The sequence below is a fragment of the Trichophyton benhamiae genome, assembly GCF_000151125.1.
Source record: "Trichophyton benhamiae CBS 112371 chromosome Unknown contig02322.0, whole genome shotgun sequence".
Classification (NCBI taxonomy): Eukaryota; Fungi; Ascomycota; class Eurotiomycetes; order Onygenales; family Arthrodermataceae; genus Trichophyton; species Trichophyton benhamiae.
The window spans coordinates 20,371-46,514 of NW_003315077.1; the positions used below are offsets into that span (position 1 = coordinate 20,371).

The 26,144-nt window shown below is 50.8% G+C and overlaps 13 protein-coding genes across 13 annotated transcripts; 6 read left to right on the forward strand and 7 right to left on the reverse strand.

Annotated features, from left to right (window-relative positions):
• Positions 1 to 238: 238 nt before the first annotated feature.
• ARB_03594 (uncharacterized protein) lies at positions 239 to 1,224 on the reverse strand (the record flags this gene model as incomplete). The annotated part of the gene is made up of 2 exons (XM_003010110.1): positions 239 to 1,036; positions 1,159 to 1,224. The coding sequence occupies 2 exons, from the start codon at positions 1,222 to 1,224 to the stop codon at positions 239 to 241; spliced, it is 864 nt and encodes a 287-aa protein (XP_003010156.1).
• A 990-nt stretch (positions 1,225 to 2,214) lies between these two features.
• Positions 2,215 to 3,564, forward strand: ARB_03595 (uncharacterized protein; the record flags this gene model as incomplete). The annotated part of the gene is made up of 1 exon (XM_003010111.1): positions 2,215 to 3,564. One exon carries the CDS (start codon positions 2,215 to 2,217, stop codon positions 3,562 to 3,564), a length of 1,350 nt encoding a protein of 449 aa, XP_003010157.1.
• Positions 3,565 to 4,965: 1,401 nt separating this feature from the next.
• ARB_03596 (proline permease, putative) lies at positions 4,966 to 7,236 on the reverse strand (the record flags this gene model as incomplete). Its single annotated transcript, XM_003010112.1, has 6 exons — positions 4,966 to 5,473; positions 5,531 to 6,245; positions 6,319 to 6,463; positions 6,520 to 6,667; positions 6,724 to 7,113; positions 7,199 to 7,236. 6 exons carry the CDS (start codon positions 7,234 to 7,236, stop codon positions 4,966 to 4,968), a joined length of 1,944 nt encoding a protein of 647 aa, XP_003010158.1.
• Positions 7,237 to 7,935: 699 nt separating this feature from the next.
• ARB_03597 (uncharacterized protein) lies at positions 7,936 to 8,496 on the forward strand (the record flags this gene model as incomplete). The annotated part of the gene is made up of 1 exon (XM_003010113.1): positions 7,936 to 8,496. One exon carries the CDS (start codon positions 7,936 to 7,938, stop codon positions 8,494 to 8,496), a length of 561 nt encoding a protein of 186 aa, XP_003010159.1.
• Positions 8,497 to 10,736: 2,240 nt separating this feature from the next.
• ARB_03598 (uncharacterized protein) lies at positions 10,737 to 11,951 on the reverse strand (the record flags this gene model as incomplete). Its single annotated transcript, XM_003010114.1, has 2 exons — positions 10,737 to 11,420; positions 11,469 to 11,951. The coding sequence occupies 2 exons, from the start codon at positions 11,949 to 11,951 to the stop codon at positions 10,737 to 10,739; spliced, it is 1,167 nt and encodes a 388-aa protein (XP_003010160.1).
• Positions 11,952 to 12,145: 194 nt separating this feature from the next.
• On the forward strand, positions 12,146 to 13,761 carry ARB_03599 (uncharacterized protein; the record flags this gene model as incomplete). The annotated part of the gene is made up of 2 exons (XM_003010115.1): positions 12,146 to 12,583; positions 12,649 to 13,761. 2 exons carry the CDS (start codon positions 12,146 to 12,148, stop codon positions 13,759 to 13,761), a joined length of 1,551 nt encoding a protein of 516 aa, XP_003010161.1.
• Positions 13,762 to 13,817: 56 nt separating this feature from the next.
• On the reverse strand, positions 13,818 to 14,351 carry ARB_03600 (uncharacterized protein; the record flags this gene model as incomplete). The annotated part of the gene is made up of 1 exon (XM_003010116.1): positions 13,818 to 14,351. The coding sequence occupies one exon, from the start codon at positions 14,349 to 14,351 to the stop codon at positions 13,818 to 13,820; it is 534 nt and encodes a 177-aa protein (XP_003010162.1).
• A 1,312-nt stretch (positions 14,352 to 15,663) lies between these two features.
• ARB_03601 (uncharacterized protein) lies at positions 15,664 to 15,903 on the reverse strand (the record flags this gene model as incomplete). Its single annotated transcript, XM_003010117.1, has 1 exon — positions 15,664 to 15,903. The coding sequence occupies one exon, from the start codon at positions 15,901 to 15,903 to the stop codon at positions 15,664 to 15,666; it is 240 nt and encodes a 79-aa protein (XP_003010163.1).
• Positions 15,904 to 16,473: 570 nt separating this feature from the next.
• Positions 16,474 to 18,689, forward strand: ARB_03602 (C6 transcription factor, putative; the record flags this gene model as incomplete). The annotated part of the gene is made up of 4 exons (XM_003010118.1): positions 16,474 to 16,515; positions 16,607 to 16,843; positions 16,939 to 17,594; positions 17,654 to 18,689. The coding sequence occupies 4 exons, from the start codon at positions 16,474 to 16,476 to the stop codon at positions 18,687 to 18,689; spliced, it is 1,971 nt and encodes a 656-aa protein (XP_003010164.1).
• Positions 18,690 to 19,028: 339 nt separating this feature from the next.
• Positions 19,029 to 20,109, forward strand: ARB_03603 (uncharacterized protein; the record flags this gene model as incomplete). The annotated part of the gene is made up of 4 exons (XM_003010119.1): positions 19,029 to 19,435; positions 19,503 to 19,638; positions 19,707 to 19,945; positions 20,007 to 20,109. The coding sequence occupies 4 exons, from the start codon at positions 19,029 to 19,031 to the stop codon at positions 20,107 to 20,109; spliced, it is 885 nt and encodes a 294-aa protein (XP_003010165.1).
• A 215-nt stretch (positions 20,110 to 20,324) lies between these two features.
• On the reverse strand, positions 20,325 to 21,621 carry ARB_03604 (lipase/thioesterase family protein; the record flags this gene model as incomplete). The annotated part of the gene is made up of 4 exons (XM_003010120.1): positions 20,325 to 20,465; positions 20,534 to 21,117; positions 21,179 to 21,324; positions 21,398 to 21,621. 4 exons carry the CDS (start codon positions 21,619 to 21,621, stop codon positions 20,325 to 20,327), a joined length of 1,095 nt encoding a protein of 364 aa, XP_003010166.1.
• Positions 21,622 to 22,292: 671 nt separating this feature from the next.
• ARB_03605 (mannose-6-phosphate isomerase, class I) lies at positions 22,293 to 23,889 on the reverse strand (the record flags this gene model as incomplete). The annotated part of the gene is made up of 2 exons (XM_003010121.1): positions 22,293 to 23,585; positions 23,749 to 23,889. The coding sequence occupies 2 exons, from the start codon at positions 23,887 to 23,889 to the stop codon at positions 22,293 to 22,295; spliced, it is 1,434 nt and encodes a 477-aa protein (XP_003010167.1).
• A 270-nt stretch (positions 23,890 to 24,159) lies between these two features.
• Positions 24,160 to 25,832, forward strand: ARB_03606 (uncharacterized protein; the record flags this gene model as incomplete). Its single annotated transcript, XM_003010122.1, has 3 exons — positions 24,160 to 24,892; positions 24,994 to 25,474; positions 25,550 to 25,832. 3 exons carry the CDS (start codon positions 24,160 to 24,162, stop codon positions 25,830 to 25,832), a joined length of 1,497 nt encoding a protein of 498 aa, XP_003010168.1.
• Between the last annotated feature and the right edge of the window lie 312 nt (positions 25,833 to 26,144).

The window sequence follows — 26,144 nt, forward strand, 5'->3', positions numbered from 1 at the left end:
CACTGCCATTGAATAACTAACTGACTTAGAGAAAAACGATTTAAGACCAATTCTCAACCACCGCAAAAGAAGAATCAAACTAAACACTGGCTGTATCGTGGCATCTATAGGCTGCTTGAGGAGCCATACAAATAGTTAACGGGCATGGGGGAAGCAAGTTGACTACTTAGATAGTTAATAGGTAACCATCCTCCTGCTCAACTCGCCAACCAACTGGTCAAAATACCCTCGGCACAACTTAACCGGCTGCGAAATCACAGTGCCTTTCAAAGGCCACCTGATCATTATGCGAGAGCCGAGGAAGTGGCGGTCCCGGCTGAAAGTTGAATCGCGCTGGCCTGAGTGGCTTGGTAAAGTCTCTTTGCCAAATAGGGTCTTCCTTCGCAATATATACGTTTGTTCTCCTTGCGTTATTGTTATAGACACTTTCCACCACAAGTTTGCTGCGAGGACCGACGGTAGGGCCGCCTGATGTATACTGCGAGAAATGCACATTTGCTTCCTGGACGCCTAGGGTGACAAGATAGTTTTTGATGCAGTTAAGCCCAATGTCGATTCTGCCTCCTGTAAAGGAAGCCTTTCCTCTGGAATAGTAGATTATTGCGTGAGTCTCTCTGCCAAAGTCAAACACTAAGCCCCCGTGCTTTACAAACGTCGTAAGATACTCCCCGACCTGTGGTATCGATTCCAAGGTGTATATGTTGTTTCCTTTGCCTTCTTGAGCAATATGGCCGAGAACCATTCCTAATTCATCGACAACGACTATGGCTGTGCAACCATATAACGAAGTTGCCCGAAGCCTTGCCGTCACACCGGGGTCAGTTTCTCTACCCATGACGCTGTTTATCCTGACTGTATCAGCCTCTGGAATCGAGCTCCAGAGCCGCACAAGGGCAGATGTCGACGTTGATGTTGGTGGGCTAGTGCTCGTTGTTTTGCTCAGGGCAGGTCGTGATGTGGAAGTGGGAGTAGGGCGTGTCGGGGGTGGAGAGTTTTGTTTCCCCTTATTTCCTCCGTTCTTGTTGGTCGATTTGCCCTTGGAATGACTGTTACCTCGGATCTCCAGATGTCCTAAGGTACCAATGCCATTACTATAAAAACAACATGAGATTATGTATTTAATTCAGTATCCCGTATGGAGCTAAGAAGACAACATACCTCTCCACTGGCGTGGCTATCACCTGACATATCAAAAGGAAAAGCCCAGTTAAGAGCACGAACCATCGTAACGCTGTTTGGTTTGCCATTTGTACTTAAGGGTCTCTGATAACGTATAGTTGCAAGGATCTCATATATGAAGGACAATATGGGAGAAGAGGATGGCTATGAGTGCTTGGGTTTCTAATGATTTTTGTCCATCATTGCAATCTCTTTATATATTGTAGGTACCTGGACATCATAGTCTGTTACATGATCTATTAATTTCCAAGTATGGATGAAATGCAATGCAGGATATAAAAAATAAAAAGATGTCGGGTGATGACACATTGATTTCTCCTACGTGCAGTATGATAAATCTGCATTACAAAGTAGACTCCTGAGGATAATTGGAACTCCCTGCCGCTTAGCAGTTAGTTATAGTAGTATATTGATAGCCAGTGAAGCTGTTGCTAATGGCTAAAATTATTAAGGACTTTACAGCATGACTGTAACTACACCATTAATAACCATGTAGCATTCCTTTCTGCATGCTGATTATATAGACATTGCTTAGAGAGCCAGTAACTGGTTAGTTAGGAGGTATGAGTTATTAAATTGGTTAGCCAATCAGACTTCAAGATCAGTTAATTAACTAGTTAGTTACCTGTTAAGAGTTGGGTTACACTTTCGGGCCGACCCACATGGGGACCGTTGGAGGATGGATGACGTAATCCAGCTTCCAGCCTCCAACATCCAACATCAAATGTCCAACGCCCAACACTAAGTACCACATACCATTGGATAGCGAGCGTAAGGATGGAGAGTCTACATAGTGGCGAGGTCATCCTACAACTGCTGTTTAACAAAGCATGAGCTCTTTACTCCCCGTGTTGGCAGGCATATCCCGGCTCTAGCCACGCGGCGGCTGTTGCAGCCTTGCTGGCCGCTTTTCAGTGATAAAGCGCAGAAACGACCAAAATCTGCTGTTCATACTCAAATATTCTCTCTTCCAAACATAACCAACTCCTTTCTTATAGCTACTGCTGCCCAGTTACCCCGCCCTTTTGGAAGGACATGGAGTTGACCAAATTTAAAAGGCTGATCCGGAAATTCAGGTCCCTTACCCTTCGGTCATCATATCACCCGCGACCAGAAGATGAGCCCACTAAAAAGGGACCGGCTGAAAGCTGTCAGTATAGTGGCTTTTCAACTCTACCAGCAGAACTGCTTGAAAATATTGTTTCGTTTCTGGAACCTGAGGATCTGCTTTCCCTTCGGCTTACGTGCAATACCTGCTATGAGCAGACACAGCTCTACTTTGCTGCACTCCTTACCGAAATGAAGCTGGGTTTTTCGGAAAAAAGCCTGAGTAAGCTCGAGGCTATATCTCAAGACTCACGATTCAATCGTCGTATCCAGTCACTTCGGATGTCACCTGATCGTAGTTCAGGGGTTCTGGGCGGTGGCATCTCATGGGAACGAGACCTCGAAGGCTATCTTGCGATCCCTCAGCCTGCAGTTCAAAGGATACGCGATATTTTATTATCTCTCGTAAGCCTTCAGTCACTTGAACTCACCAATTACACCGAGCAATACTCGACCGAAGACCGAATAGAACCCTGTGAAGCCATTAGAATTCTCACCTATATCATTGCCGAGACTGGTCTACCACTTAATTCCCTTGCCATTGTCTACAGGTCGAGCCCTGTGATGGATGACAGCTATATGGGCATTGAGGATCTTGAGAAACCAGGGTTCCTTTCCTCGATGTCCCATATTCAAAGCCTCTCGCTCGAATGCGATAAACAAGCTGTCAATCTGGACTGGTTAGGTGAAATAATCCAAGCTGCCACCAGTTTAAAGAGTTTGAAGTTCGTGTCATATTCAGGATCAGAACAAGGTCTTGATAATCGGGTTTGGGATTCTATTGATCGATGTGCTCCTCTGGAAAAAATTATCCTGCAGAATGCAGGTTGGCCGGCACCGGAACCTTGCATTCAATTTCTTCGACAATATCGTTCAACCTTGCGGACTCTTTGTCTTCAGTCTAGTTATTTGGAGACACCTGGATGGTCGGCGGTCCTTGCGGAGCTCAGGGATAATTTCCCCGTCCTGACCAATTTCAAAGTCTTCCTGCTAAGGCAGCCTCCTGGTGACTACAGGTATAGTGTTGATTTTTATAACATCCCCGAGGTACCTGGCAGTGCATGTGTGGAGTTAACTTCATTTACCGATATTATCGTGGACCAGCCGGCCCCCAGAAAATATGGAACTGAGCTTTTATACTGTTATAAGCGCCCCCGTCATGGCCCCATAGTGGTGGGTGTGAAATACAGCGGACCCGATATGAAATTGGTTTTGCAAGAGATGATAAATTATGTCAGGGTTACTCCACTTTTTACACCCAGGGTCACACGCCCATAATGCGTCGGGTCCGACTACCATCATCAAGGACATACAACAAATCTTGCATTGGCAGTCTCATGTTATTATATCATTTTATGAAGTATATAGATAAATGTATTTAGTTAAATCAATAAATCAACAAAGTAGCTTTTATCCAATAGCAGTTTGAATTGTCAGATGTTTCGTGCATTACTAGCTTTATTTTATAGACAACATAATAGCCTTCTTCAACCAGCAACATGAAGTAAGTCCAACTATCTTGAAATGAATGTGTTCAAGCAGCTGCCAAAGGTTAGTACCATACCGGCTGTTACCCCAGCGGAGCTACCGACTAGTATATAAGATGACTGCGCCCTGGACCGGATCATCGACTCGGGCTAGAATGTGGATTTTGCGACGATGAGAGAGCTGGAGGATGAAACGAAGAGGCTGTCTCTTGTTCTCTTTGCCGAGTGAAGACGGCAGATGAAGGGTCAAAAGTTGGTCTTCTGCTGCTTTCTGTGTATCTTCTGAAGCCTTCTCCTCTCTTCAATGGGTATCCATTAGCTACCTAATGGTGTTTATGTCAGCTATGTTATTCAGAATCTCCTGGTGTAGTTATCGCTCCGCCCGTAGCTAAACAGCTGGAGGACGAACAGTGTCGGCCGGAGATAGGTTGAGTGAGCCTCGCATAGACGGATGAATAATGGAAGCCAGACAGGAGCATCCCACGGAGTTAAGCACTACGGCGCGCGCGATTAGGTAGTTAAATGTATTTATAATGCTGTTTCGGCTGAGGTTTGGGATGCCGGGCGTGCTATTGGCCGCGGGTGGAGACGAAGCGGATCAAGTGGTCGACTTTTCGGTGGCCATCGATGGAGACGATACGGAGTACGAAGTGAGAAAGGCGAGAGGCCGCCGGATAGCAAGGCATGAAGGGCGTGCGATGGTTCCACGGCGGAGCAAGCAGGACAGGCTGCCTTTTTTTTTGTGCGTAGAATTACTCATAAAGGCGTTGGATGCGAGATTTCTCGCCCGGGAGTAATTGTGTATATATAAGACTGCGGGCTTTTCCTATGTTTGCTCGCTTGCTTTTACGTTTCCTTTTTTTTTCTCCTTTCGCTTGACGGATTCTACTGCGTGGGACGAAGAGTGGACTGTTCATGTTTTGACTTCATTATGCGTGTCGGATATTCTTATGATTGCTTGCGTGAGTGTACATGATGTATATCGTGAGGGTAGGTAGGAAGATAGGTAGGAGTGAGAAGGGGGTATATTGAAGCATGCTAACTCGAAGCTTCACAGGGATCAGATCAGATGCATGAGAAGCGGGGATGGAAGGGAAGAGGTATCAAATACAAAGACGCAAAGGACACAATCTAGGGTCCGTCTGAAGGAAAAAAAAAAAAGAAGAAGAAGAAAGAGAGAAAGGAGAAGAGACTATGCAATCCAGAACCATATCTTCTCGAAGATGTTTCGGGGGATCTGCTCTGGCCACTCGACGGCGTCCATGGCGGCCTTTCCGGTGAAGATGTCGGCTTCGGCGGAAGGGATCCAGCGGGTGCGCTTGAAGACCTTCCAGAAGATGAGGAGGGCGAAGTAGAGGGCGATGCCGATGTAGGCGGTGAAGAAGGACTGGAAGCGGAAGGGCTTGAAGGTGTCGAAGCCGTTGAAGAAGATGATGATCGAGAAGAAGATGAGGGCGACCCATGCGAGGTAGGGCTGGAAGGGGGACTTGAGGAGGAGGGTGTTGCGGTCGACGCCCTGGGCCTTGAGCGCGGCGTGGAAGCGGATGTAGGCGACCAGCACGCTGACCCAGTTGAAGAGCGAGGCGACGGTGGTCAGGTTCTGGAACCAGATGAAGACCTGGGCCGAGCCGGTGGTGGCAGCCATGAAGGTCAGGAGGGAGATGGACGCAGTGACGCCGACGGCATAGATTGGCACGCCCCTGGAGGTACTGTCAGTTAAATACAGAACACGCACGAGGAAGAGATATGAGACTTACTGCTTGGTGCAGTGGAGGAGGAAGCGAGGCGCCTGGCGGTTCTGGGCGAGACCATAGAGATATCTGCTGCCGGTATACAAGAAGGCGTTTCCAGACGAAGTGGCCGAGGTGAGGATGACGGCGTTGATGATGGATGGCAGGACGGGGATGGAGGCACGGCGGATGGCAATGACCCAGGGGGAGGCAGCCGCACCGGGCTCGTTGTTCTTCTGCGCCGTGAGCAGGTTCTTGTCGTTGTACGGCACCAGCATGCCCAGGAAGAGCGCACCGAGGACGTAGAAGAAGAGGATACGCCAGAAGACTCGCTTGACGGCCTTGGGGATATTCTTGCGCGGGTTCTCTGCCTCACCGGCAGCGCAGGCGACGGCCTCGACACCACCGAACGAAAAGGCAGCGTTGACGAGCGTCGAGAAGAAGCCCAGGAAGCGTCCCTTGTCGCCCGTGCCGAAGTACTGGTTCATGGCTCCGGGGTTCTTCCAGTACCTGAAGCCGATGCGGTCACCGGTAGGGCTGCCGCCGAGGTCGATGATGAGGGCGAGCAGCAGCAGGCCGACGATGGTAATGATCTTGATACTGGCGAAGATGAACTCAGCCTCGCCGTAGACCGAGACGGCCCAGACGTTGAGGAAGACGATGATGGCGATGACCAGGCCGATCCATGCAGCGACGTTGACGTCCTGCGCGCCGGGCCAGTACTGGATGATGACAGCGGCGGCTGAGATCTCGACACAGAGTGTGATGGAGCATTGATACCACAGCTGCTCTCCATTAGCGACTCCATTATTTACCATTGAGAGTAATGAGAGAGGCAGGAGAGAGACTTACATTCCATCCGACGGCGAAACCGACAGAGGCGTCAACGTATCTGGCGCAGAACTGGGGGATGGCACCGGGCAGCGGCAGCCAGGTAGCCATCTCGCCGAGAGACATCATCTACAAACCGTTTAGAATCTGCCATTCTACAGACGAATTGAACGAGTCAGGCTTACCATGGCGAAGATCGCGAGACCGACAAAGGTGTAGCCGATCAACAGCGAGAGCGGGCCACCCTGGGTGAGCGCTCGTCCGATACCCAGGAAGAGACCAGTACCGATAGTTCCACCGAGAGCGATGAACTGGATGTGTCGGGATTTCAGCCTGTCGCCGTCAGTTAGCATTGGTTCTCCTTTGCAAGGACTCAAGTCATGGCATACCCTCTGGCGACATAGCCGTATCGCTCGGCGGCCTCAGCATCGCCGTAGAGGTCAGCGGCCTCTCCGTAGGCAGCGTTCTTGACGTCGACGGCCTTGTGCGGGCCGTTGTCATAGGCCGGAGCCATATCTGTCTTCTCGTCCATGGTCTTTCTTTCTCTATGGATTGGATTGCGACGGGACGGGAGGGGAGGAGACGGACGGGGGAGGGTGGTATCGCGAGATATCCCCGAGACGCAAGAGAAAGGGACGAAGAAAGGGAGAGACAAGGGACGAGGGAGAAGGGAAGAAGAGGAGGAAGAAGAAGAAGAAGTACACGACCTGTCGCAAGGGGAAGAGAAGAAGAGAAGAAGAGAAAAGAAGGAGAAAAGAAAGTCAACCGTCGAGGTGAGACTGATATGTGTTTATATATATCCTCCTGGATGTATATTTATTTATATCACCAGCCTTCGAGCGGCGGCGTGCCAGGTCAAAGTACTGTACATCGGCCTCCTCTTTGCTTCTTCCTTGCTTCATGGCCTGCCTCTCGAGCCATGCCTACTTAGTAGTATGGTCCACCCCCGGACTTGACCCTTCTTTGCTTCTTCTGCTGCTGTTTCTTCGTCTTCTGGGCTGGATCTGTTTCTGGCTCTACCAACCAACCGGCGTTCGACGAACCAGGGATCCAGAGTCAAGCCGACTAGGGGAGGGTGGTTACGCTTCCATCCAATTTTAAACTGCAGGCATCTTTGTGGGGAACCAAAAGTCAAGTGCAACAAGCGTACAGATACATCAAACTCTGTACTGGAAACTCGCCCGGGGGGGGGTTTCGTTGCTTTTTCGCCTGCTGGAGGGCCAGAGGGGGGCAGCCGGCCAACCAGCGGCGGCGGAAGACAGCTGACGGGCGTATATACGAAGCAAGAGGAAGGATGGGCAGCGCAATCAGGACAAGCAAGGAAAAAGAGAGGGAACGAAATAAGCTGACGCCACCGCAAAGCCATCGAAGGGCGAGCTTTGTTCAACCAGGGCGGGCGTTCGACGGCGAAGATCTGTCGGCGGCGGCCAGTGGTGGTAGCTAGTTAGTGGTGATAGGGTTGAGATGACAGTAGCATCGAGGTCGGGTTGCACCGACTAACAGCTACGCCGCATTCTCTCCGGCAGCAGCTTGACCTTGACCAGCTTCGTGCCAGAAAGAAGCCCAAGGACAAAGACCCAAGGACCAAGGACCGACCCAAGATGCGCCAAGGTCATGTATATATATGTAGGTGGATGGAGATGGGCCCTTTTTCCACCCATCCAGACACCCCAGGACAGGCAGACAGACAGACCAAGCAGACAAGCATCGAGCAGGCATCCCGCGACTTGTCCAACCAACCAACCAACCGCCCGTCAGTCAGTCAGTCAGTCCACCTCCTCCGCCGCCAGTCGAAGCGAGAAAAAGAGGGTGTCGTCAAGCGAGCCTCTTCCGCCCTGGCAGGGCTGCTCCACCACTTGGAATACCCGCCGTCCTCTAACCGTCGCTCGAAGCAAGTCCTTACTCTGTCACGCCTGAACCAAAGAAGAAAACGACCGCCAGGGGATGCACATAATCTCCCGTCCTCAAAGTTCCAGCTAGGGAGGAGGGCCAAAAAGCAAGACAGCCAACCGACCAGGCGGATATCCAGGTTCATTTCTCCTACCGACGCCCCTTGTCCTTGGGGCTTGCTGGCCGGGGAAGATGGATATCAGCGGGTAACTAACAAGCAGCCTAGCATTGAAAGTACGGATGCTGAGTCCTGTATTGTAAGTAGTATGTAGAGGCTCGAGGTTGATGCGCCTCGCCATGCTTGGGATTCTCCTCTCCACGCCTTCCCGCGCATCCATCTATCCATCCATCCATGCATCCATGCATCAAACCGCCTTCTGGAAGGGTCAAAGTGCCTGTAACCCTCTACGCTGGCCCTCTTGACATGCTCAGTCGTGACGCCGCACCCCGGCCACCCTCGGCCGTCGTCCTATCACTTGCATCCTCCATGGCCGGCGCAAGTTGCCCGAACAGGGAATATTCTGGAAATCCGCAGCTTTCACGAACTCGCCCGCTAGTTAGCTAGCTCGTCCGGGGTTCAAATGAGCGATTTGTTTCCCCCCTTTGCTTCGTGTCCCCGCTGGCTTGCTTGGGCGACAATGGGCTGGATAGCCTTTAGCCTATCGAGCTAGTTACTGTGCTTGCTGGCGAGAGCTAAACCTCCGGCTAGTTATCTGCTAGCTGACGCTCTTCAGGCTAGTGATGTGGCTAAGTAGAAGCATAATCCCACTATCCCACTGTATCAACGGAGATACCCGTTGCCATCACCAGTGGGCGTGCCTCTTTTGCGTGTGTTTGTCTGTCTGTCTGTCTGTCTGGTTTGTCTGGTTTGGCCCGTTGGCTTCTGTGGTCAGTCTGGGGTTACCTCTGCTAGTCTTATCATCTATCATCCTGTAACATGGATCCCCCGGGCCCCTTACCCTTACTCTCAACCCTCACCCTTACCACCCCCATCTCGACTCAACCTCGCCAACCATGCCCTGTATTATGCTTAACAGGCGGTGCTATTTTCTCCCGTAAGTTCGTTCTCTCCGATCTTGGCTTGCTGTCTGGCTTGCTTCTGGAAGGCCTTTTACGTAACTGTTCGCTCCTCCTGCTGTCCCTTCGATGCATAGCCTGGGTAGCGAGGCTCGCTCACTAGTCGACTGTCGTCTTCTCTTCGCCTTCTTCGCTTCTTCCATCGAACCTTGTTGCTATCACCAGGTGGAGCTGCTAGCCGTCTTCCAAGTAAGACTCTTAATGGCCGTCATAATGCAATATCACAGTCACGGCGTAATTTATTTAATAACACTTTTGATACGTCGGAAAGTCACATGTCACACTATTAGGTAAGGCCTTCGTATCCGGTGGAGTTTTGCTGAAGGAGAGAGACGGGCGCGGGGGATGCGCAGGGAGGCAGCAGAAGGTCGGAGAGGCAGAAGTAGTGTTGTGTCGTAGAGAGGAAGAAGTCGAAGCAGATACATATAAGAAGGCCGACGAGATGGAAGCATAGAACACCCTGGAGTCGCTGATTTTGGGTGCAAGATTGTCCATGTCCTTGTCGATGGAGCTGAGATGGAGCTGAGATGCGATCTCGCATCCCCCACAAAACTTCCGTCTTCCTCGCTCCCCCAGACTGTCTCCATCGCCCATCCAGCTCCGTCTCCAGGTTCCAGCAGCAAGTCTCCGGGTCCATCAGCTCCATCCCAACCCTCCCGGCCTTGTCCTCGTCGCGTCGCTCATCCCCCCAACATCTCACTCACACTTAGTTCTAACGACACTCCTTCCCCCTCAAAAGGGATGTCAAAAGGCGTGCAAATCGAAGTCTATTGCTGCTAATAATAACAGTCTCTAGCATCGGCCATCGCGTCGCATGGCATGGCATCGCATGGCATGGCAGGTCGTGGCATCACATACAATAATACCTTTTCTTCTTCTCAACAAGTATAGTTCAACCCAATAATTCGCTTTTCTGGTTCGGCCTTGTTTAGTGTAACGGGCCTTTTTCTTCTTGTCGCCACCACGATTTTCTTTTTGGCTCCCTTCCTCGTCGCCTGGTTCGATGGCCTGCGAGATGACCTGTTAGATGATCTGTTAGCTGACTAGTTAGCGTCTTCGGGTCGGGTCTTTTGCTTGCTTGCTTGCTTGCTTGCGTGCAGTCTGGGAAAAAGGAATAAGACCACACGCTCTTTTTTCGGTTTTTGCCATCGTCGTCGCCATCGCCATCCAAGCCTGGGACTAGACTGGCCGACGACCAACCAACTATCCTTTCTTCTCTATCTCTCTATCTCCCCTCCGTATCTCCAGTTTGTTTCCTTTTCTCCTTTTTTCGCCTCTCGCGATCCAAAGGTTGACCTTCCACTGCACGTGATACCACTCACGTGTCATATGCGGCTCTTTTAGCTTGTTTCAACAAAAGAACAATCAAGGACAAAAATGAACAACTCTGGAACAGGGAGAGGGGGTAAACATTACAATTACAAGGTCTCAGCAGTCAGAGTGGTAGCCAGCGCCGGATATTCCCCAGCAGGCCCATCAGGAAGTGCCACTGCGAGATGAAACGGCTCCTCGTGGCATGTAGATACCTCCACCACAACGGCTGGAAGCGAAACGCCAGTTCTGCTCCCAGTATCCCCTTGCGAACCAGACCCTCGCAAATTCTCGTCTCCTTCGCCCGGTCATTGATAGTCATGGCTTCTGGTTCGTCCTCCTTACGCCCTACGACTGACACAATGTCCTTGGTCTTTCGCTTAAAGTCATACGCCGCCAATGCCATGGTAGGATACACATTATACCAACACCCCCATATCAGCCCGTCAAAGACCTCATGACTGTCCAGCTCAGGCAGTTCCATCTTATCGAATCGCCGAATAAGCTCTGGTCTTTCAAGGTTCTTCTCCTCATGCGGCTCGTGACCATACACCAGGAAATACACCATCGACCCAAGAGCAAACTGCTCCGTCCTAGCAGAGCAGAGCCCAAAAGTGCCCTGCAGCGGACCACCGGATAACCTCGCCGCCCACGGCGCTCCGGTATACTCCAGGTACTGGCCGATGGTGGTCGCACAGCCAAAGTCAGTCAGTTTTAAATTTAGCCTTGCATCTAGAAGATAGTTGCCTGGCCTCAGGTCGTTGTGACAGTAGCCCATCTTTTCCACGTACTCCAGAGCAGAGGTAAGCTGTTGCACCCATCGGGCCACCAGGGCCGGGTCTTCCTATCCCTTCACCCGTAGCAGTCGACCGAAGAGGTGGTCGTTTTCTCGCTCTTGACGCTCATAGTATCGCTTTCCTATTGCCCCGCTCGAGCAGAATGATAGAAATAGATGGTCGGGGAGTATCAGGAAGCATTCAACTATATGTGGGCAACGGTCTTGACGCTCATTGAGTAGCTTGTAAAACGCTATGTCCTTGGTCAACTGGTGCTCTTCTAACGACTCCTTTTCCCGATCGCTCAGGTCGAGGCGGATGGTCTTCACTGCAATCGTTGGGCTGACGTGATAGACATAAGCGGCGGCGCCCCCACCGAGCCAGTTATGCTTGTGTAGGGCATTGGCGTAGTAGAATGCCATTGTGATTCCAGATATATCTTGCTCCCTCGGAATAGGTCGTGAGAAGTCCTCGTTAAGGCATCCAAGGGGTAGTAAACAAGAAGTAAAATTGACTTCAAGATTATATAAGGTTACTTTAAGGTTATCCCCTAGTGGACCCATTATACCCACGTCACGTGTATATCTGTCCAAATAAGCTAATCAGGAGCTCTCAATTCTCTAGCTTAGTCTATCACTCACAATCACGTGATCTTTATTACATAACTAGCTCAAGGTACGTCCCTTAGAGCTTCTTTCCATCTATTCATTCTTTTTGATCTCGACTTTCAAGATATCTAACAAACAGATGGCGAGAGATGGCGAGGAAGCGCCGTCTGATGCGCAGGGAGATCACATTCTCTTCTGCATCAAAGAAAGAGACTGACATCCTCCACGCCTTGTCGTTCTACCCCCAATCCGTCACTTTCTTCACCCGACTACAGACCAACTTGAGCCTCATACAACAAGCTGCTGCGTACCATCTTCGACTCTCCCCAGAAGCATGTTTCGTGCCCTCCGACTTCAACGATTGGCACTGGGGAAGCTTTAATGTCTGCATTCCCATCATCGTTGCCGGTAGTAGGCGGGCACTCATCCGGTTCCCTCTCCCCCATCGCGTTGGCGAACTTTTCAGACGAGGCAATGCGGACGAGAAGATCCGGTGTGAGGCCGGGACATATGCCTGGCTGCAGGAGAACTGTCCCTCTGTGCCAATTCCAAAGCTGCATGGCTTTGCACTGTCAACGGGTCAAACTGTATGTCCTTATTTCTAATACTGCTATTCGCTGTCGGTTCTAATCGTTGTTGTACCCTTCTATAGTTCACCGCTATCGAGAACCTACCAATTATACGTCGATATATAGAACATATCCGCCGTTTTGCTTTGGGGTTGCTTGCCTACCCGCTTCCTTCTACATACGTCCCCCGTGGGAGAACCGGCACTCAGTCTCTTGCTCACGCAGTAGGAGCCGGATATATACTGATCGACTACATCGAGGAGGCTGAGGGTACCATGCTCTCCCGCACATGGGAGGACCGCCGCAGTGACGCCAGGCTTCGATCTAACCTTTATCGAGGCTTATCAAGGATACTCCTTGACATCGCCCGTATTCCACTGCCCCGAATTGGTTCGTTCATAATAGACGACCACGGCTATATCCAGCTATCCAACCGACCATTCACCCTCGAAGTCGCTGACATGGAGAACTGCAACATTCCACTTAATATGCCTCGAGAAGTCACATTTTCCTCAGCTGATTCTTATCTGGCCAGTGCAATCTCACTGCACGACAACCGCCTTCGACACCAGCCCAACGGAGCCATCGATCGACAAGATTGCATCGACCAAATGTCTGCTCTAACAATGTTCAGGGTCGTAGCCCCTCGCTTATTCAGGCCTGAGCTATCCCATGGCCCGTTCGTTTATATGCTCAATGACCTTCACAGAAGCAATATCCTAGTCGATAAGGACTGGAATATCAAGTATGTAATTGATCTAGAGTGGGCCTGTGCAAAACCCATTGAAATGTTACATCCGCCTGAATGGCTTACCAGTCAAGCTGTCGATGAAATCAATGACGATGCTTATAATACACAGCGACTGGAGTTCATGTCCGTCCTACAAGAAGAGGAACAACGGATGTGCGGTGGGTCCGACAGTATCTCTAAAACCATGCATCAGGGCTGGAGTAACGGGACTTTCTGGTATTCTTTGGCACTCCAGAGTCCGACTGGAATATTTTCCATCTTCTACGACCGTATACAGCCACAGTTTGAGCGAAGTCATGCTACAGATCCAAATTTTTACAGAATTTCTTATCCATATTTCACCACAGATGCACACGCGTTTATTGCTCATAAGTTGCAACAGAGAGCTGATTATGATAGACAACTTCGCACTGAATTCGACATGCCACAGTTGCCTTGCATATAATTCTCCACTATACACCACTCTCATTTGCAGCAACAAGTTAGAAAAAGATTTCTCGACTACTCATCCACTTCCTGGTCCCTGCGTCGTTCCGCCTGTTCCTGTCGTGATTTCTTCGCTGCCTTCGCTGATGACGACAGTTGGAAAGCATCTGTCGGTTTTATAGTGATGGCAGTGTGGGCAGTTGCATCGTAACTTGAACGACCTGTACTGGCTCCTAAATCGGTCCCTTCTCCCTGGTGACGACCCTCTAGGCGGCCAAGCGCCTCCCGTCTACTAATATTCCCCTCTCTGGAGGTTTTGGCTGCTTTCGCTGATGACGACAGCTGAAACGCATCCTCGGGTCTTATAGGGATGGCGGTCTCTACCACTCCATCGTAGCTCGATCCGATTCCCTCCCCTGACCGGCTTGCTCTGCTATCTTGCCCATCTAATCTCCCGACCGGCGTTACTTCATCAAGAGCTGTTCGTCTATCACTGCTTTCTTCTCGATATTTTTTGGCAGCCTTCGCAGATGAGGAGAGGAGGCTGAGGTTGGATAGTAGCACTGGAGCTTTGTCACCTTGGCTGGTATTGGTGTCTTCGCCCTCCATTTTATTTATATAGATAATAGTGGCTCGAAGTTATCTAGTCAATCTAGTTTGAGTATATTGTGCGGATAGTAATACTGAATTCTCAAATACTAAGATAGTCTGATAGCGATATTTGCCAAAACGGAATTTCTGTAGTTGGATAGGATGGGGACAGATATGTTATACTCATCTTTCTTCTCTTTCAGCAAGAGCGCGGAGTTGACAGGGTACTAAGTCTTTGATGGCGGGGTTTGCATGCACTAGCACTGGGCACACCTGAAGCGATATTAGATGCATTTTTGTGCTTGGCTGTACAACCGTGAATTGGAAATCATCGGTAGTCAGCTTGTTACCTAGTCGGTTGACCACCTGATTACAAGGCTGATACTGACGTGCCGGGGATAAGGGCTCCAGTGATGGTATGAACCAAGGTCTTCGAACTGTGGATTTCTGCCAATTAATTACAATATTTTTAAAGAAACCTGTTCATAGTTCATATATTGAACGCACTTGAAGAGCTAGGGGTGTTTTGCAACGTTCTAGGGTCAGATATACTACGACCAACTAGGAACCAGCAACGAGCCGTCAAACTGAGTTGCTCAGTGATGGCTATGCTGGTCAGAAGTTCTCTCACTATTAGTTAGATGGCCCCGTAAGGCTCCGAAAGGTAATTCCAGAACCGGCAACAAGCTTCATCCTGTGTAACGCAGCGTAGTTTTCAACAAACCCTACAGAATGTGTATAGACTTAAACTGGCTCTCATTGCTGTGTCGTGTGTAGGCAGAGTCGACAAGCCGTGTAGCACAAGCTCTCCCTATATGCTAATAATAGCATATTTTAACCGTTCGGTTAGCGTGTGTAACTTAACATAGGAAAATAAAGGAGAGGGAAAGCAAAACCACATGTAGCTGCAGTGACTAGATTTCCAGCCCACCAGGTGCCATTGCCACTGTCATACAGCAGCAAATGATGCGGGAAAAATTGGCTTTGCTGTAACTGTCTATCCATAACAGAGAGCATACGACCAATGTAGCTTGTTGTATGGATGGGTATTGGGTAATGGGTACCTCAAGGTTCTTGCCGGACAATATATGGAGTAACCCATTCCGTAAGCTGTAGAAAGAGACAACCAGACCCAAGCCGGGAAAAAAAAAAAGAAAATAGTAATAATCATGCAGCAGCACGAAAGCGGATGCTTGTCTCCATAGCCTTGATATATGGCCCCGGGTTCTCTCTTTCTCCGTAGCAAGTGGACATGAAGACAAGCCAGCTACGGACATCAGGAGGGGCATCATAACGATGCATGGGCCCTGGCAATTTCGCATATTGTAAACTATCCCCATGGAAGGCCAACTTTTCCAGCAATGTCGGCCTGACGACGAGCTGGCAGCTGGCTCTCTCCTTCGCCGGAACCCGAGACAACACCAAACAGCCCATGGCCGGGCTCCGCACTCAGCAGCCCGCCGTTGGATATCTCGTCAAAACTGAGCCGGCCAACTGTTTCAGCCTCCATTTGCCCAATGGATGTTATCGATGCGCTAGCTGAGCCGGAGTGGCGTCGGAAAACCCGCATCTTCCGCGGAATTTCCGAGGGTCCCCTTTCGAAGCCACTTGCCTCAAAACAACAAAAAGAAGTTGAAAATACGCCCAGGACAATGCGAATTCATGCAGAACCTTTTATCGAGATAATTTGCAGTGGCTATGCTCCGGGTTTAGGTCTCAAATCCCCGCTTTTGGTCTAATGTCAATACAACAGCCATGAAGCGCGCGCTAGATACCACGTCGGACAGTCCGAAGGTCTGGAGACGACAGGAGCCTGTCTCGTGTCGATTCTGTCGAAGCAAAAAGCTCAAGTGCACAAGAGAGTTTCCCTGCGCAAACTGCCGCCAGCGAAACATAGAATGCGTCCCTTCGTATAGTGAGTGGTTCATGGCTCCGGGCTCGACGCTGCGGAGTTTCCGAGTTGCATATTGTGGCTTCTAGTGCTGTGCTGTGCAGCCCTGAATAAATGAGGATGACAGTCGATGTTGCAAGGAAGATAGACTAGCTAATGAAGTAACGTTACTTTTAGTCCGGAAAGTTGAGACAAAACACGACGGTCCCTTGTCCACTGTGGACGGACAGGCCGCTCAAATAACGTAAGATGGTGCCCTCTGTCGGAGATGTTGCTAAAGCTGGAGTGCTGGTGCACTCGTTGCTTTTACGCTAGCAGCTATCAAACCTTAAAACGCTATGTCTGACCTGTGCTCACCCGCCCTTGTAGGAGCCTTGAACAGCGAGTGAAAAGGATAGAGGAGAGGCTTGGCATCCCTGTGGAAGGGGTATCAAAGACAGAGGATGCATTGAGCTCCAGTGCATCAGCCCCCCCGGCCTTCCAGACGTCGGCTAAGGAGAAGGTTCTCCCCGATTCCCACATCGAGGCAGAGGGAATCGGCTTCGATTCCGCAGTTATCGGAGTGGACGGCAGCAAACTTGGCCATGATGTAGCCGATGAGGATGACGATAATATGACCGTAAGTACTTGTCTTTTTTTTTTTCGGCACACCCCGTCTTCCTTTCTCCATCCATCAAAATGCTTTTCGGGGAGGTAATAACGTTTGATGAACAGTCTCGAATTATCACCAGTCTCTTGCAACCAGATAGAGACAGCTCTCAGTTTCCTGGGGTTTGGTCAGGTACCACTGGACTGGGTGGCATAACATGTCCTCAGCTTCAGGCATTCTTGCCGCCCTACTCACGGGCAGTCGAGCTTGTGGATTATTATCAGGAGCATGTTGGCTGGGCTTATTGCTTGCTGCATATGCCAACGCTGAGACGTTATCTCCTTGAGACTTACCAACAATTGGGGGCGGGATATACACCGAATCTCCCAATTCTTGCCCTCATTTGTGCAGTATTTGCGTTGGCTAAGTTCTTCTCCCAGTCAACCTCGGCCTTCAGTACATCCGACACATCTCGAGACAAATCTCATCGGGAGTATATCGGGATGGCTAGTCAGGCTTTAGCAGAGGCCAAACATTTGGAACACCCTACTGTGGAGTCCATCCAAACCGGAACCTTGATTGGTATCTGTTTGCTCGTCAACACGGGAGCTATCCGCTCGGCCAGAGCCCTCGCGGGTTCCATGTATATGTCTGCCCAGGCATTGGGTCTACATCAATTGGACTCGGCGAAAAACAAAAGACTGCGCCAGAAAGGTCCATATGATAAATTGGACCTGGAGATTAAACGGCGTCTCTGGTGGCACATTGCATCCACAGACTGGTAAGATGTTAATCATCCCACAGAAATATAAATCATGTTGAAGCTAAGATGCGGTATAGGGTATATGCGTTCATATCAGGACCTCAGTTGGGTGTTTATATAGTGCAACCTGATCAGATGCATGTGGATCTGCCGAGTAATGCGGATGATCACGAAATAACACCAACTACTTGTCCGAACAAGCCCCTGACTGAGCCAACAGAGGTAACCTATCTTATCCTTCGATGCAAACTCGTCAGGCTCCTTGTGGACTTCATGGAAAGTGCCAATAGGGAAGGTGTAGGAATTCATGAACTGGAGTACGATCAGATACTTGCATTTGACAAGAAGATTAACAAATTCCTCGCCGCGCTACCATACTTTTTCCAAGTCGAGACCGAGGGCGAAGGTTTTGCAGAATTAGAAAAGAAACGAGAAGAACTGGACAAGCAACGGCCCTACATGAAATGGCAGCGACTGATGGCCCAGTTTGGAGCCTGCACAAGGATAACCCGTCTGCATAGGCCGTATCTTGCTCTTGGAGCTCGTGATCCCCGCTATGCATACTCCCGTATGGCATGTATCAAGTCAGCTCGGGTGGTGCTCGAGATCGAACGGCGCATGAGAAATAGCGTAGGCCCTTCCACTCCAAGCCCGTCCAAGGTCTGGGCCATTGCATATCAGCTGTTCCTGGCCACCACAGTCCTAGCTATGGACTATCATTTCAACAGGAACGAGCCGAGATCAGAGGAACGGGCTGAAGAAGTCCTTGAGTGCTGCCGAGCATTGGAGGCAGCGGCTCAGAGTAGTGTGGTGGCTGCGCGAGGCCTGAAGAAGCTCAAAGAGGTTGCTGCAAAATGGGGCCTCTTATCAATTATTAACCTCGAGTCCAAGCCTGCCGCTAGTCAGACCAGGAACGAACCAATGGTTGCGTCGAAAGAATCAGCCCCCATAGAGTATCCCGGGTATCCACAGGATGGAAACTCCCTCCAAAACACGGAAGTTGGGTCGCTTGGGGGCTTATGGGGAAACGTGTGGGAATACAACAGTGCAACGGATTATACCCAGTGGGACGGGATATTCCAGGACCTTGAAAGCAACCATGGCATGTTTTGAACAAACATTGTCTTTTGTATTGTTTGTATCAGTAGAATCACTTTTCTCGATGTTTTGAAGTTAGTTGTTTCGTGTTTGGTTTCAGCCGACGGCCGTATCTTAGTCATCACTTAGTCACCACTTAGTCATCGACTTGTCAGTACTTAGTCAGTGCTTAGTCAGCGTCGAAAAAGGTGCAGGTGGCACTTCGTTATCACCGAAGCCAAAGCAGATAGTTGATAATATAGAAGTTGGCCCAGGAATAGTATACACTCTACACGACGGTACTCCGAACCAACATAATGGATCCCTTTTCAGCAGAAGGAGGTGAGTACGGGCCCCCAATGGCAGTGTGGCAGCATGGCTAACTTTGCTTCTTCAAAACAAGAGCTCCTGAACATCCACAATGCCTTCTACCAGGGGCAGTACCAGGAAGTAGTCGACTTCGATACCTCCTCTTTCTCCTCCGAAAACACCCTTGCCGCCCGTGTCCTTAAGCTGCGAGCACAGATTGCTCTTGGACAAAGTAACGAAGTGCTAAAGAGCCTGGGAGCCAAGAGAGACACACCGGAGTTGGATGCTGTTGCGGCGTTGGCGGAACATGTCTCTGGAAACGAGGAAGAAGCCCTGAAGCTGGCCGAAGACCTGGCAGCTAAGCATGAGGATAATGCAGCGGTGCAGGTGCTGGCTGGCCAGGTCCTGCATGCACAAGACAAGACCGCCGAGGCGTTGGCTCTGCTATCGAAACATTCAGGAAACCTAGAGGCGTGAGTGCTACATTCTCCGTACGCTGCCTACGACATGAATGCATGGCTGATAGTCCGGCTACTATAGTGTCGCTTTGATTGTCCAGATACACCTCCAGCAGAATAGATCCGACCTCGCTCTGAAAGAAGTCCAGGCAGCTCGACGATGGGCACAGGATTCGTTGCTTGTCAACTTGGCGGAGTCGTGGGTTGGTATGAGAGTGGTACGTCCGTATGATACGCATGAAATGCAGTACAATATACAAAAAGGTTAATATCTGACTTGAATCAGGGTGGTGAGAAGTACCAGGCTGCTTTCTACGTCTACGAAGAACTCGCTTCCGTCCCCAGCACTACTTCCGCACTGTCAATAGTCGGTCAAGCAGTGTCTGAACTGCACTTGGGCCGCATACCGGAGGCAGAAGCCGCACTGCAGTCTGCTCTCCAGAAGTATCCTGAAGATCCTCAGGTACTCGCAAACTCTATTGTATTGAATGCTATCAGTGGAAAGGACAAGGAAGAGCTGACAGAGTAAGTCAAATACTGCTACGAGATTGTCCACTTTCGGTACCCTGCTAATAGACAAATGCAGGAGACTAAGCAAGGTCCAGCCTGACCATGCATTCCTTACCGACTTGAAGGAAAAGTCGGATCTCTTTGACACAGCTGCAGCAAAATACTCCGTCAAGGCCTAGTTATCTTTGATTTCACAACATAGAACCTGGTGTTTGCTTCTTCCAATAATAATGAAGTTTACGGTTTATCCAATTCTACCATCCCAAGATCTACGTCTTTCTTGTAACCTTGGTAACGCCTTTGAACATCGCTAGGCATTATTAACATGTATCATATGAAAGCAAAAACGCATGGTATCTATAAAGGTGGCTATCGTCTTCGTCTAGTCTATCCGCTACGGCAACTTCTCCATGAGCCAAAGCCGCAATGTGCTGCCCATTCCAGTTTCTTTTTTTGCGCCCATAATACGATTGAAGATAGGACCAACATGTGGCTCACCCTCGCAAACAACATACTTGAGATTTGGAATGGCAGACTATTACCAGAAGATTAGCATTTAGAGTCAGAATCGATGGATGGAAGAATGCATCCTCCTCGCCTTACCTTGTTCTTGTCAACGAATTGACCGACTGCATCAACAAGCACATCATCCCCTCCAATAAACACCAGCAGCGCCTTGGTCTTGACGTCCTTCCACCATTCCACCGGTGCCTGGTTGGCCTGGATATAATTGTCCAGCTTCCCGTCGCCGATATACGCCTTGCCCCAGTACTCTCCACTCTTCATCGAGAGGTAATCCTTCTTCGCATTGCTGGTGTATGAGGGATAATCTTTATCCATCGAGACCCAAGGGGCCATGGTGAACGCACCCCCAAGTGGACCGGATAGTTCTAGCGGCTTGATAGCTTCATGCGGATGGGAGAGATGCGAAAGCACGCCCAGCGTCAGGTTCCCTCCTGCAGAGTCACCGCCAATCAAGACATTTTGAGGCTCACGGCCTTTCTCGACAATGATGTAGCGGAGAGCTTCGACGGCTTGTCGTAGCTGTGTAGGATAAACGCCTTCAGGGGTGAGGGTATATGAGAGGAAGAAGAAAGCGACGTCCTTGCCAGCTGCATTGAGCTTCTTGAGCATGTCAGCGTATAGCTGGAAGTAAGCCAGGTATGCAGGGAGCGCAAATCCACCGCCTATATGCTCTTGTTAGTGATATATATACCTATAATAGGTACGCTAGATATATGTACTGACCGTGGAAGTAGACCACTACGTTCTTTGCGTCTTTCTTGCCAATCCAGTGCCCCTGAGCGCCATGTTCAAGCTGCACGGTATCCGGCTTGAGGCGACGCTTCTTCGAGAACGTTTCATAATTCTGCGCCGTAGATGGATAGATGAAGCTGCCGGGTCAACAGGTCAGTCTATATAGGCTTTATATTGGCAATATGAGAGCCGTTCGGGAAACTGTCTTACTGAAGCTGCCTTATGGACATCCGCCAGAGGAATCGCCGAACGACCGCATGGCGGATGTGAGTCCTGTATGACCTGGCGCCATCCTGCTGGCGCACCAGGCCAGTGACGGCCGCAGCGATGCCAGTCGCAAGCAGACCGAGACCGGCTCGTAGCAAGTCAAGCTTCTCTCGCACCGTCAGCTTTACGGGGGAGTTGACGGGGACAAGGGCCTTCTCCGCCGCCATAATTGCAGGACTGGTATTATGGTATTTGACTGAGCGGATAGAATCAAGCACTTCAATTGACTGTTTATTTCATCCCCGGAATCGCGACAAGCGGAGTTACATGGGGTACGGGGTAATAATATATATTAATATTTTGGCTAAGTACAGCGATCATGGTTGAGAGATCAATTATTGAGAAGGCTCTGCGCATGCAAGGGGAAAGCTTCACATGAAATGATCCCCAGCCCCCCAGACTCTGGAGTAGAAATGGGGAACATAGTTAATGTCCTTAGCTAAGTACAAACGCATATGTAAAGAAAATAATGGCCTATGGGTAAAAGGAAGAGCTTATAGGGAGTTAAGGGGAGAAATCGGGCGTCGGGGGAGAATATTATACTCAGGGGGAAGCAGGCTTAAGGGGGATGAGAGAGATCTGCTTACATAAGCGATAAAGGGTTGCGGGTCGTTATTTATAAAATATATATTTGGATTGAGCAGTTAATTATGTTCATTTTCTCATGGCTGGGACAGCAGCATGCTGTCAAATAAAGAGGAATATGGGGAATATTTCGTGATGGACAAAGAACGGAAAAACTACGTCGAAAGGGCCGGTAGAGAATGATCCATTTGAAAAGGCTGGAAGGTAAAAAAAAAGGCAGTCAACATTGTGTTGAGTTAGGCATAGCGACAAGCTAGAGGTTGCCGTTGACGGGGCCATCGTCGAGCTCGCAAAAAGCCTTGAAGGTGGTTAAGTCCTTGCCGTCGACGGTGCTCTCGATGACACACTCGGCCGTAGCACCAACAAAAAAGACATGACCTTCCTTCATGTCAAAGCTCTTGGCTGGACCGACGCTGATCTTGCCCTCGCCGGCGGTGCAGATGATGATGCTGGGCCCGTTGATGGGCTCAAAGGTTGCTTTAGCACCGGCAGACTTGAGATCGGTCTTGACGACACTGAACTCCTCGATTGGAGGGTCGTACAGCGAGGCCGACGATGCGCTTGAGTAGGCTATTGTGTTCATCTTCATGTACGGGTACTCGGTGGGGGTCATCTTCTGCTCCTCGATGGGTGCATAGGAATAAGTGAGCATGCTGGTTAGGGTAGACACGTCCTTGAACTTGGGTGTGAAGCCGGCTCGGACGACGTTATCGGATGAAGCCATGCACTCGACGATGTCTCCGCTGATGTAGGCGTGGATGTCGTCTGCCTTGAGGAACATGGCCTCTCCGGGTTCAAGCTTGATGAAGTTGAGGAAGAAGAGGACGAAGAGGCCGATGTCGTTGGGGAACTGGCCGTTTAGCCGGACGACCAGCTGAGCGAGCTCTGAGGGGTTGGCTGGGTTAGTATCTGGGGAGGAGGAAGAAGTAGCAAAGCTGTCTGGCGAGCTCTGTGCGGCACTGATGAGTTTCTGGGTAGCGCTGGCGATGGACTCTGGCGACGACTGCATCAGCTTCGTGAAGACCTCTCTGAGGGCAGCCTTGTTCTTCTGCGTGGCCTCTTCATCCTGAGTTGTCTCCTGGCCGCTGACGGTCTTCTCGAAGGCCTCTGCTGCCTCGTTGCCAAGCAGATCTCGCAGTGGCTCGACAGCTCGTAGAAAGTGGACGATCTCAGCGAGCGGACGGAAGCCACAGAGACCCTCAAAGGGAGTCACTGCAATAGTCATCTCTGGCTTATGGTTGTCATCTGTATAACGTTTTAGTAGAGTGCTTACTCCCACGGTCCCGGATGAAGCCTGTTGTTGAATACCTGGGTAGTTCTTCGAGTCTTTGGCATGCAAAGTCTCCGCCAGCTTCTTGTTCGGATGGGCCTGGATGCTGAGCGCCTTGCCGATAGACAGAATCTTGAAGAGAAAGGGCAGCTTTCCACCGTATCGAGAGACTATCTCCGTCGACATGAGGGCCTTGTTCGTCTGTACCAGGTCGAGCAATGTCCTCTGGGTCTCGAAATCCTTGGACGGCAGGGAAGGGTGTGTTCCCATCCACAGCTACACATATTGTCAGTATCATTATAACAGTGTTATCAATAATAACAACAACAACAACAACAACAACGACAATAATAATAATAATAGAAACAACGGCTCTACCTCAGCGTATGGCTTGTCTGCTTCCACCGAGAAGCCATCTATAGGCGTGGCAGCTGCATACCTGGCCGCCGCGGACTCGGAGCCAACCTTGCCTGTCAACAGTCGAGATATCAGCAATTGGCCATGCCCAGAGCCCCCGTCGAAGCACCCATGAGGCTGCCTGCAGCAGGTCAAAGACGGCGAGCAGGGCAAAACAGGGCATGCTCACCCCAGTCGTAGCTGTTGACTCCTGTAGACACCAGTTAGCAGGCGCTTTCCCAGCAGCAGCAGCAGCAGCAACGCAGGGACGAGCTCACCACACTGGAGACGGAAGAGAGGGACCTGCATGTCTACAGCGCAGCGAGACCGTCTCGGAGGGATGCAATATCGACGAAGAAGAAGAAGTAAGGGAAGAGGAAGACGCTGAAGAAGCGCAAGTCTGACTGTCAACAACAAGCTACATCATCGCCGAGGGGCAAGCAAGCAGCTAAAGATGGAGCCAGGCGCGGGCAGACTCCAGCCACAGGCGGCTGGCGCAGCGCCACAGCAGCGACTCCTGCAGCGACTCCGGCCGCAGCGCCAGGAGCTCCGGCGCCAGCTCCAGCAGCAGCAGCAGCAGCCAGCGGAGGAAACCCAGGATAGCCAGCAGACAGCGACCGGGCCAGCCACTGTCATCGATTTGGTGGCGCAGGACGAGCGGACCCGCGGGACGGCCGGTGACGCTGATGGCATCCATGGTTCAGTGTCAGACGCAGCAGCAGCATCAGCAGACGACAGCGACAGCGACAGCGACAGTGACGGCGACAGCGACGACGACGACTACGACTACGACTACGATTACGACTACGAAGAGGAAGAAGAAGAAGAAGAGCCAATAAGGGCGGCATCGGCAGCGACACCGCGCTCGTTGCGGCATAAGAAGACAGGGAGCAGCAGTTATAACGTCAGAAGCACCCGCAGCCGGCCGCTGACCATCCACACATCATACGCCTGGGAAGCATTGGATATTCAGCAGCAGCGCAACGAACGGGTCGTCGTCAACATGTCTCGCAACCGTCCGCGCGGGCCTGCGACGAGAGAGAACGGGCTGGCGGCCGACGAGGAGGTCGAGATGTGGAATAAGATCTGTCAGGATATCCGAAAGGCCGCTGAGAAGAACGAGAAGCAGCGGGCGATAGGCCTGCAGATTGCCGCCCTCAACGAGAAGATTGCAAGGAACGGCAACAGTACGTTTGTTTTTATTATTTTTTATTTTTTATTTTTAATTTTCTGACCTGCTTGCTACGGGTTGCTAATATCGAGGTAGAACCATCGCTGGGGGATATAGACCAGCTGGACAGCCTTCACCGGCAGCAGCTGAAGCTGAGCGCAGAGGAGAGGGCCATCCTGCAGGACGAGCCCGCGGACGTTACCAAGAACCTGGGCATCCTGATAGCCCTCCGCTCGGCGTCAGAGGCGGCGGACCCCCAGAGCCGGTCTCTCTCGCAGAACAAGTCTCGCAAGCGGAAGGGGGACGTCGACCTGGCGTCGACCGATTCCCCGGCGCCATCGTCTTCGGGCGTCTCGTCTGACAAGCTGAACCGGATCAAGGGCGGTGCCCAACGCAGCACTAGCGTGTCTAGCAGCCACCGCGGTGACACTGCTTCACTCGACAACGGCGTGGAGGGAGGCCGTCCGTCAGAGAAGGCGGATCAGCTTGTCATCGGCGCGGAAGTTGTCTTCAAGCACAACAAGAAGCAGCAGGGCGTCGAGGGCGAGGGCATCCAGTGCATCATCAAGAACATCACCGGCGAAGGGAACAAACGACGGTATGCTTGGCACTCTGGAATTCCTGCCCTTCCTTTTTTAAGTTAGATCTTCTCTGTTGACAGAGTTACTCGCAGGTATGATGTGCAAGACCCAGAACCGATCGAGAACGGTGAGGAGGGAGCCATCTATAAGACCACCGCAGCCTCGCTGATCCACATCCCCAAGGCTGGCTCTCCGCTCCCCCAGTTCCAGATCGGCAAACAGGTCCTGGCCAGGTATCCAGACACCACAACCTTCTATCGGGCCGAGGTCATGGGCCTGAAGAAGGAGGTCTACCGCCTCAAGTTCGAGGGCGAGGAGGACGACAAGGAGATGGAAGTCGACCGCCGCTACGTCCTGGACATTCCCAGCAAGTGAACCCCCTCCCTTTTTCGTCTCGTCTATCCGTCTGCTATCTTTAATTCTCCATCTCTATCTCTCTACATTTCTATCTTTATGGTCTTCGTCCCATTTGGAGTTTGCAGGAGCCATGGCCGCTTCTTCCCTTTGGTCTTTTATCTTATGTCTTTCCCTGCAGGAGTTGGGCCCAGATCTCATGCATGCCTTACCTATCATCTACCACTTCTGGACATACTACCGTGTATTATATCTACCAAACAAAAAGCCATTCCTCATGCTCATCCTTCTTTTCTCTTCGCCTCATCACCCCTAATAATCAATGGCCTTAGC